At 44.2% G+C, this 10,342-nt stretch overlaps 1 protein-coding gene and 1 pseudogene across 2 annotated transcripts; both read right to left on the reverse strand.

Annotated features, from left to right (window-relative positions):
• Positions 1-2,406: 2,406 nt before the first annotated feature.
• Positions 2,407-5,376, reverse strand: LOC125518383 (uncharacterized). Its single transcript, XM_087531982.1, has 3 exons — positions 4,901-5,376; positions 4,104-4,179; positions 2,407-2,595 (listed from the first exon to the last, which is right to left on the reverse strand). Exons 1-3 carry the CDS (start codon positions 5,374-5,376, stop codon positions 2,407-2,409), a joined length of 741 nt encoding a protein of 246 aa, XP_087388108.1.
• Positions 5,377-8,425: 3,049 nt separating this feature from the next.
• Positions 8,426-10,086, reverse strand: LOC125518382 (very-long-chain 3-oxoacyl-CoA reductase 1-like; annotated as a pseudogene). The gene is made up of 4 exons (XR_015611609.1): positions 9,540-10,086; positions 9,162-9,449; positions 9,007-9,076; positions 8,426-8,924 (listed from the first exon to the last, which is right to left on the reverse strand). The product of XR_015611609.1 is annotated as a very-long-chain 3-oxoacyl-CoA reductase 1-like (transcript).
• Positions 10,087-10,342: the final 256 nt, after the last annotated feature.

Genomic DNA, 10,342 nt, shown 5'->3' on the forward strand with positions numbered 1-10,342 from the left:
TGGGAGTGAAGGATTTTCTGGTTAGAGTAAGACCTCGTATTCCCACATTCAATGCATGGACAACACATAAAACCATTCTGCTTATTTGCCTCAGCCGCATCGAGAAACTCATGCACGCCCTTAATGTACTCGGAGGTGTGTCTGTCACCGTACATCCATTGTCGGTTCATCTGCGTGCATTATATATAATTAAGTGTCCAAATTAATAGAAGTTCATCATCACATTAAAACCAAAGTACATACATAGTTCTCATCTAACAACATATAGCTCTCCAGAGCATCTAATTAATTAAACCATACATTGAAACTATGTAAAACATTTCAATACGAAAACAAATGCGATCATAATCGCAACCAAGGTAACAATTGATCCAACGGCATAATGATACCAAGTCTTGGCATGAATGGAATATTTTCTAATCTTTCTAATCTTCAAGCGCATTGCATCCATCTTGATCTTGTGACCATCGACAACATCCGCAACATGCAACTCCAATATCATCTTCTCCTCCTCAATTTTTTTATTTTTTCCTTCAACATATTGTTTTCTTCTTCAACTAAATTTAACCTCTCGACAATAGGGTCGGTTGGAATTTCCGATTCACATACATCCTACATAAATAAAATCTATGTCACGTTGGTCGGCATAATTTTCATAAACAATAAATGAACCAATAGTTATAAAGATAATATATATATACCACATCCGAATCATAGACAGGACGAGGGCTGACGGGGGCGGATACCAAAACCATCTCACTATATAAGATGCAATAATAAAAGTAAGAAAATAATACAAGTATCTATGTAAACATACAAGTAAGAATATTTTTTCATTTCAGAAAGAAGATAAGAATAAGAGGCTCACCACGGTGGTACCGGCGATGAGCTCAGCGCGGGTGATCGACGGCGGTGAAGGCGGGGACGGGGCGTGACAGACCGCTAAACCTAGACAAATATTGAGAAAAATGGAGCTTGGAGGTCGAGCTTGGAGAGGAGAAAGCTTAAGTAGTGTGGCTCGGGCATTCCATCGAACACCTTGTGTGCATAGGAGGTGAGCTAGAGCACCACCAAGCCCTCTCCCCCTCGGCCAGAAAAAACAGAGCAGTGTGCTCTGCTCTTACGCGAGGGGGTATACATAGGCACCTCATTGGTCCCGGTTGGTGGCATGAACCGGGACTAAAGGGGAGCCTTTGGTCCCGGTTCAAGCCACCAACCGAGACCAATGGTGGTGGGCCAGGAGCGAGGCCCATTGGTCCCGGTTCGTCCCACCAACCGAGACCAAAAGGTCCAGACGAACCGGGACCAATGGCCCACGTGGCCCGGCCGGCCCCCTGGGCTCACGAATTGGGTCCAATGCCCCCATTGGTCCCGGTTTTAGACTGAACCGGGACTGATGGGCTGACCCGGCCTGGAGCTTTGCCCCCTTTTCTACTAGTGCTAGGCGGCAGCGGCGAGCGGGGTCAGCGGCGGCGCGGCGGGAGGCGGGCGGCGGCGCGCGGCGCTGGCGCCGGCGGCGGGCGGGCGGCGCCAGGGTTTCGGGAGCTGGGGCGACTTGGGCCTCGGGCCTCGAGGGCACGGCTTATAAAACCCCGGGCTAAGTGTCCTAGCCGGACACGGCCCGGTAAGTCGGTTCGCACTTTTTAAAAAAAATATTTTGACGCGCAGAAAAACGATTAAAAGAAATACTAAACGGACACCAAAAATTCTGAAATAAAATTTTCCCCATCCTCTAAAAATATATCGGACAAAGTCAACATTTATTTGAGCCTCTAATACAATTTTGAAAACGCATATTTTTCCTAATCCAAGTAAAATAGCGATAAAATCCTAAATAAAAATATACAAATTGATTTTAATATTTTTCCTGCAACATTTCATTATTTTGCAGAAGTCATATTATCTCCTCTCATATAATTTTAATATGAAATATTTTCGGGAAGAAAAGAAAATTAAACCGAAGTGATTCTTGTTTCAATATTTGAGAAAAATTCAAATATGAGAACTAGGAAAATCACCAACTCTCTCTGAGGGTCCTTGAGTTGATTAGGATTTCGAGAACCGCAAAACGAAATGCAATAAAATATGATATGCATGAATGACCTATGTATAACATTCCAAATTGAAAATTTGGGATGTTATAATAATACAACCCCAATGTATTAATTAACTCAGAAAGGTCCCTTCATAAATTGTTCAGTTTGCTCGGATGGTGTATCAGCCGTTTAGTTGAAGCTTTCAATAGTGTAGTTCGTGGTGCACCTCTGACCCTTTCCCTTCCTCTCTTTGGCTTTCTTCTCTCTTTCTTCTAATTAATTGTCAGCCGAAGAGCACCACAGGTAACTACTATTTCTTCCCTTATCTACCATTCTACCCGTGTTTTCAATCTCACCACAAACGCAGTAATCACCCAGCATGGCTGCTCCTCTTCTCCATCGACCCATCTCTGATTGTGTGGTGCGACGTGAGCAACACGATGCAGTCCTCGAAGAGGCCAGCGGTGTATGGGACAAAGGAGCTGACCTTCCCTGCAGTGGCGCCGCTCCTGGCATAGGAATCCGACGAGGGAGGAGCAGTGCGGCGCCGGAATGATGGCTACAGCGCGCCAACATTTGCAGACAGCGGCACACCGAAAGAGGTCGGCAACGCCGTGCACGCGCGCAAGGATCTCCAGTACGACGTCCTCCGGCAGCCTCACCAAGTCACTAGCGTGTAGGCTTCCGGGTCCCTCACCTATCATCTCTTTCACCGCACTCCGGCAACCTCACCAGCGAGAGCACCGCGCAAGTGTGTGTGTGTGGGGGGTATTCTACTTGCATCACGTATGCAGGCAAGCATGATTAATTTTTTCTAATTACCCTATGTACGTAGCCAATGGATCCTAGCTAAGAGACACATCAGATCATGTTGATATCTTTTCGTCAGGATTTCTCCATGGTCATTCAGTTTGTTTTCATTTGCTTATGCTCAACTTTCTTTCTACTATTTTTTGGGGCCATTACTACTATTGAACATTTAACCCCTATAAATTTGTTGAATTTAACTTCTACCTGTGCGTGCTAACAATTTCCCGCAGCAACGCGCGGGGTGTCATCTAGTATACATATAATTGTAGGGGCCTTTGCGACACCTCTATTCCTGAAGAATCTTCTGGTCTCGATCTGTCTGCAAACAATCACAAGCAACTATAATTTAATCAATTCAGCACATATACATAACCGTTTCAGCATGCACATAGCAATGATACACATTATCCCAGTAAAACTCAACCAGATCATCTTGTGTGCATGCTGAACTTCTACTGTACAGCTAGCTTGGGCGAGTCAAAACAATTCAAGCATGCAAGTAATCTACATTCCATAATAAGAACAGAAACATATCAGGCGAAGGTACCGGAATTAAAAAAAACAAAGCAAGTGTAGACTGTTGTCTTCTGTCAAAATTAAATTCATGTGACAAAATATCACACAACAATTTGCACACAAAATAAGATGGATGCCGTAGTAGAACTGAAGTATACTGATGCTCCAACAGGAAGAGTGCACTCTACATGGTAGAAACTCCTAAATAGTTGTGAATCTTTAACATAAGATATGGTATTATAGTACCAACCAGGCCAAATCGGGACGAAAACACAGTTTACAGTCCACAAATACGACTAATTAATAAAAGAAACTTAGCAACAAGAAGCTAAGCACCAAAATAACGAGGAGTTTAGTTGCTTTTATCTATCGAAAACTAGTACACAACATTCATTTAGCACACTTATTGGTGATATCTGAATTATTGCTTTTTTTGCAGGGATATCTGAATTTTCGTTATATGGCCATAACATTTAAGTGATATGTATATACTCTCTTCCACCAAACCAAAAGTGAAGTCAAGTTGGCATCAACCACTAGCTTGAACAGTGACATAACTTTGCAGAGCTTGCGACGATTTATTTATTTTGCTAAAGTATAACTAAAGATACAAATCATTCTTCTTCCCAGCTCATCGCAAAAGAAAGGGAAACGAAAGTAGTTCGAGCCTTGCAAGCTTCGTGTCTTCTGGTATTGGATTCCCTTCGTTTAGGCCGTGCAATGATTTGTTATTCAGTTCACCAGATCCTGCAAAGAAATTATTTCAGTAAGAACAGAGTTGATGGAAGCAGCGATTAGGAGCCCAGTGCATTTGCAGCTAGGCGTGAACAGTACATTCAATTAAAATTGCAAAAAAAAACTTTTTTTCATCAAAGACGCTCTAAGCTGCATGCAAAAATTCATAGTGAAAATGTGAAATGATTCGAGGAGCTTTCATCAAAAGTAAATTAGGTTGTGAAAGAAACTTTCAAAAAGAACGCCACTGAACCCAGTTTTTTTGCTAAAAGCTCCTCAAATGTTATTTAACCACAAAATTTTGCACGCACTTAGCACACTTGAGCATATTGAATGCCAAAAACTTTCTGATACGTATTTCTGATTGTTTTGGTATTTATTCTAAATTTACTGTTCATCAAGAGGATATGAGCTTCGACTCATATAGCAATTACCGAGAGTTGGCTCATTATAGTACTCCTCATTATTTATTATAGCAAAGGAAGGGGAGTACTATATGTTTGTGTGACCATACAAACGCGTATACTATATATACTCCTACTTCCTCTTTTCCTAAATATAAGTCTTTTTAGAGATTTTAATGCATACTACAGACGAAGCAAAATGAGTGAATCTACCCTCTAAAATATGTTTATATACATCTGTAGTTCTTGTTGCAATCTCTATAAAAGCTTATATTTAGAAATACGTAGAAACCCTCTCGCAAAAAAAAGAAATACGTAGAAACCCCTCGCAAAAAAAATGTACTAGAAACGGAGGGAGTAGATATATAGCGACTATATGTACTAGAGACGAACACGTACCGGGAGCAGCGGTAGTTGTAGGAGGGGGATGGGAGGAAGTTGGCCCTGATGCCGCACCCGGCGCCGGTGCTGAGCATCGCGGCGTGGCGGGGGTTCACGTTGCCGGCGGCGACCATGACCGAGCGCACGCACTCGCAGAGCTCCCGCCGCTGTTCCCTGGTGCTGGTGGTTGCCAAGTCGCTGATGGTCCGGAGCCCCTCGCAGCAGCGGGGCTGGGGGAAGACCAGGACCGGCCCGTCCTCGAAGCTCGTGACGTAGTCGGTGCATTCGCCGAACGCGATCTGCGCGACGCGGCAGTCGCTCGTGTCCGCCCCCGCCTCGGCGCCCCGGCCGCCGGCGAGCAGGAGGAGCGCCACGACGGCGGCGGCGGCCAGCGTCGCCGTCGCGAGGTGGCAGGCAGGCGCCATGCGTGGTTGGGTTGCACCTGTGCAGGGATCGCTGAATGGATGTAGAGATGTGAGCGAGCGAGTGTGCATGCGTGTGTGTGTGTGGCGACGAGACGAGAGGCGTGCGAAGTATTTGTAGGGAAGAGAGACGCTCCGGCGGAGATGGGAAACGTTCTTCTCCGCGTAAACGTACGTGCCCATGGATTAATTTTTACGTTGGCACTTGGCAGACGGTTATGGAGCGGGAAGATTAACTAGATACCGGCTCTAGTAATGGGAGTTTACAGCCTCGTTTCTTTTCTTTTTTTCATTTCTGCAGAATGCGTTTCCAACCAGCAGTGAATTCTCAGCTCTGTGTCATGCATTGTGTTTTGCAGCAGCAAAATATAAAATGATTAACTGAATTCAAATAGAATTTAAGTTCTTCAAACAGTTTGTTGGTGCATGAGTAATGTTTATATTATTTTTAGATACTGTATGAGTACTGTTATTTTGTAACATGAAAAAAAATAATAGTACTGTTATTCTGTACTAACTCCTCAGGATTGCTTTTTTTATGGAATGACAGTAGGTACTCACACATGTAGGGTGAAACTAGCGGAGGCCTCCTATTTGACACTCTTTGCGTCACTCGAGCATTTTCTTTCACTGCAATTTTTCCCCTTAGAATTTACAGCCGGGTTTCCTCCAAAAACAATGTTTCTAGATTTTTTCTATATATTAAAAATATAGTACCGTAGGATTAAAAAACTATTAAGGAATTATAAAATGCGCACACAATTTTAAAATGTGCATGAATATTAAAGAATAAATATCCACAAAATTAGGGGCAAAGTTAGAGAATTAGAGGATTTTCTACAAGTGCTTGCCACAGAACTAGTTAAGGGTTTCAACGGTGCAAAAGTTCTCAAAAATTCTGAAAAAAATACTGAACCAACACACCTATAATATAACATGATCCAACGGAGGGATTAAAAAAATACAACTGTATGTGTCCTGGACAAAAAACAAATAGTTCAGTATATATTTATATCGCAGTGAGCTGAAATGCTTATTATTTTTGCCGAGGACACATAGATCCATATTTTGACAATCCCTCCATTGGATCATCTTATTACATTAGATGCTCCCATATTTATTTCATATTTTTTGATAACTTTTAAACCATTAAAAGTTTAGCGACCCTTCACTAGTTCTGTGGCAAGCTATGGTAGACACAGTTTTACCTATATATATTTTCACGAATTATTGAAATATTTTCTTCTAATTTAATAAATTTTCTTACAAATGTTCACGAATTATTGAAATATTTTCTTCTAATTTAATAAATTTTCGTGCATTTTAGAAAACAATGAGAAAGTTTTAAAATATTGATGATTCTTTGAAATAAGTCACGAATCTTGCAATTTTTCTTTATATCTTGTCAGTTTCAAAAGTATTTACAAATATTTAAAAAAGCAAAAAAATAAAATAAAAGTGTTCATCATATATCGTTAAAAATGCTAATGTATTTTTGAGGGGAAAACTAAAAAAATAAAAGGATATAAAAGTAAATAAAACAGAATATTAGATAAAAATAAAGTAAAACAGGAAAATTAAAAATGGAAAAGGAAGTAAAAAACTAAAATGGAAATGAAAAAAGAAAGAAAAAGAAATAAATGTGGATAAGAAGGAAACCCTATTTGAAGGAACCCCGAAAATTGTTTGAAGAAGGAAACCCTAGCCGAAGGAGCTTAGAAAATTGTTTGAACAAAGACCTCTAGTGAAAAAGCAAGGAAAAAAACATATTCCGCCTTGCTTGGGCTCTCCTACGGTGGGTCGCGGGTGCGAATCTTCAACATCTTGATGCAGTGCCTGCCATATATTTTGTCCTGGGCACCAAGGGCAGCCAAGGATGTAGCCAGGTTTGGCTCATGTTGTATAAGGTACTTATATAGTAATTTATTGAACAAAATAGAGTCCATGCTATTCATATTCTGCTAGCCCCGATACTGCGATGCCTGGCGTTATGATGTTGGGATGGAAGAGCCCGTTTGGCCTTTCCCACTTCCATTTGATCGCACCCCTCCGTAGTTACTGGGCAAGCACACCATTGTGTTCCTCCTCAGTAGCTTGACCATGCCAACACATCGCCGCTTGCCAGGCACTGGAGTTCCATGGTCAACTGCCTTGGTTTTTCCTATTGCTCTTTGTTCCTAATCCTAACTGTTTTGGGCACCATGTTCACGTCCCTTGCGTTCATGTCATGTGTTGTATCACCTTCTGTACTCATTCAATCTTCTTTCTATCAATGCAATGATATACAAGCTTTGCGTATTCGAGAAAAAAACGTTTATTTTTTGTATTGTTGTTTCTTGGTGTCTTAATATCCAATTCAATCTTTTCTCTTTCGTATTTTTCTCATCAGCTCAAATCAGAGTGATGATGACACCAATGCAACACAAAAGACCACAAATTTGAGTTTGTTGGAAAAAACTGAGAGATTTGTATTCGTGCTTTAGTGCATACCAGAATTCTAGAAAAGGACTAATGATCTATCGTAATGCTTACAATGAAAGGATTAAAACATTGTGCGTGATGTAGGCCTTAATGATACCGCATAGAAAACAATTGAGGAAAAAGGAAAACAGTGGTTGGGTATTTTCGAGGAGGCAGAGGGCTTTTGTCTTTTTTTTATGGGAAAGCCTTCACGGCTGCTTTATTATCTCAAATCAAACTTACATCGTTTGCTAAAGCATTGAGAATAAAACTATGAGGTGTATCCGACCACACCGTCGGTGGATTACCCCTCCCATAGCTAGCTAAATCATGGGCAACCATATTTGTCTCTTTAAAACAATGTTCAATAGTGACCTTTCCGAAATCTTGTAGTAGACTATGACATTCGTCTAGAATTGGTGCAGCCACCAGTGTGTACGCTTCATTCAACTTCAGAGCATCCATGACGATCAAACTGTCGGATTGAATCATGATTTTTTTGTTATGCCAATTATGGAAGATGAAACGCCAGTTATAGATTAGAGGGGTCATGGCAGCCAGTTAGTAGCTTACTATGATAATTTCCATCTTGAAATATTTAATGGGGCGCTTGATCAAATTATTGTTGAGTTGAATAATCATTTTGCTAAGAGATCTACTCAGCAGAGGTGCGTATCCGAAAAATCTTTTGCCAACTATGACAATGACAAGTTAATTAAACTTGCAAGAATGTATGCTGATGACTTCTTCCAACTAACTTATTGAGAAGGGCGTTAGAGTTCAGCCATGCTCATCATTCCTAAATCCTGGGTCCGCCACTGCACGCAGCCATTCAGCACTCAGCTGAGGCAGCCGCTTGTGCCTGTGTAGCTTACTAGGTCCCGAGTCTCAGCTGGGGCACGAGGCAACGGCCTCATCATCTGAAGCTCCTTCCTCTGCCACAGGTGCTCACGCAGGAGGAGCTCCTCGAGCAACCAGTCGGGCACGACGTAGGCTATGAACCACGCGATCTGGTGCCGCAAGTTGGGCACGCAGAGCGCGCCATGGCCGATCCAGCGCGCCGCTGCGCGCGCGTAGTCGTCGGGCGTCGGCGTCAACGGCGCGAATAGCTTGGCCTCCGAGAAGCCCGACGCCATGGCTCCGGTCACGAAGAACGGTGCCTACACATAGGATTGTTGTCAGCGGCACCGTGGCAGTGCATATAGAATTATAGATTATGCATGGGAGGTGAATTTACTGTACCTGGCATTGCACGTCGATTCCTTTGCTTCTATACTCGACGTGAAGGCACTTGAAGAACCAAGCAACATAGCTGCATGGAAGGAATCGGTGAAACAAATTAAGTCGCTTCATGATTGCTCGCTAGTTCTACTTGGCAGTTGGCACGCCGGCCGTACTGTTTAGTGGCGGCGTACATGGTGTAGATGGGCAAGGAGGGGAGGGCCTCCGATGCATTGAGCCGAAGTTCACCACAGCTCCCCTCCCGCGCTCCACTATCCCCGGAATCACCGCCGCCGTCACCTCAGTCAGCGCCAGCAAGTTCACCCGTATCATGTCCACCCACGCCTCCACGCCGGCCTCGTGCAGGAACGCCGTGGGGGCCTCGAGCACCCCGGCGTTGTTCACCAGCACGCCGACGTCCAGCCCCTCCACGGTCCGCCGCAGCTGCCGCATCGCCTCGTCCCCTGCCGGATATCCATTTGAGGAGCTTAAATGGACGGATGCATGCGTGCTTGTGTGCGTAGTGTGCAGTGTTCTGCGTGATAATTTCTCACCCTGAGCGGTGGAGACGAGCGACAGGTCGAACACGACGGTCTTGGTCTGGACTCTGGACGGCCGGAGCGGCCTTGGATATCGCCGCGGAGACTTCCCGGAGCTTGGCCGGGTTGCGGCCGACGAGGACCAGATTCAGCCCCCTACGCGCGAGCTCCAGGGCCGTGGACCGCCCCATGCCGGATGTTGGCCCGGTGACGACGGCCCACGCGCCGTAGCGGCGTCGGAGGTCCTTGTGCCGGTGCAGGCAGAGGGCGAGGTGGGAGAGGAGGGGGAACACCAGGGCGGCTACGTGGAGGGCGCCAAGAAGGGCCAGTGAGGCGAACCATGCCATCCTCTTCTCGACTCTCGAGTGTGTGTTGGTGCTCAACTCCTCGTCTCAAGTGGAGACGCAGCACCTGCCTTATAGTACGTCCCCAACAAGCCATGGTACTCCTACAAGTAATAAAAATAAATAACAATTTCGCTAAATCACATCTAGATATGACATAAGTATTGCACATGCAAATACTATGTCATTGATTTTACACGAAGATTCATGTTGGTATTTTCTTTTTTTTTTCTTTTTCTTTCCTTTGTCGCTTGATTAAGTTACTTAGAGCAACTCCAACGCGGCGACCCATTTCGTCCGGCGCCATCCATTTAGGTTGCCGCGGAAAAATGCTTGCCCAGTGTGTCGGCTTATTCCCAAAACGCGTCTGCGTGGACCCATTTCGGGCCCAAATTTACGCCTGAGATGCGTCGACGCGAACGCGCCACGCGCCCGCTCGGTGTCTGTCCTGTCCCCACATGGCGGCCGGCCAGC

Source organism: Triticum urartu, chromosome 7A (assembly GCF_056163025.1).
Source record: "Triticum urartu cultivar PI428250 chromosome 7A, HENAU_Tu73, whole genome shotgun sequence".
NCBI lineage: Eukaryota > Viridiplantae > Streptophyta > Magnoliopsida > Poales > Poaceae > Triticum > Triticum urartu.

Bases quoted from the DNA above. Each gene is read 5' to 3' on its own strand.
- LOC125518383 (XM_087531982.1), bottom strand. From the start codon at position 5,376: ATGCACACTCGCTCGCTCACATCTCTACATCCATTCAGCGATCCCTGC. The intron at 4,180-4,900 runs GTACGTGTTCGT...GTTCACGCCTAG, and splicing joins TACAACTACCGCTGCTCCCG to CTGCAAATGCACTGGGCTCC. The intron at 2,596-4,103 runs GTGAACTGAATA...GGCGCGCTGTAG, and splicing joins TAATTTCTTTGCAGGATCTG to CCATCATTCCGGCGCCGCAC.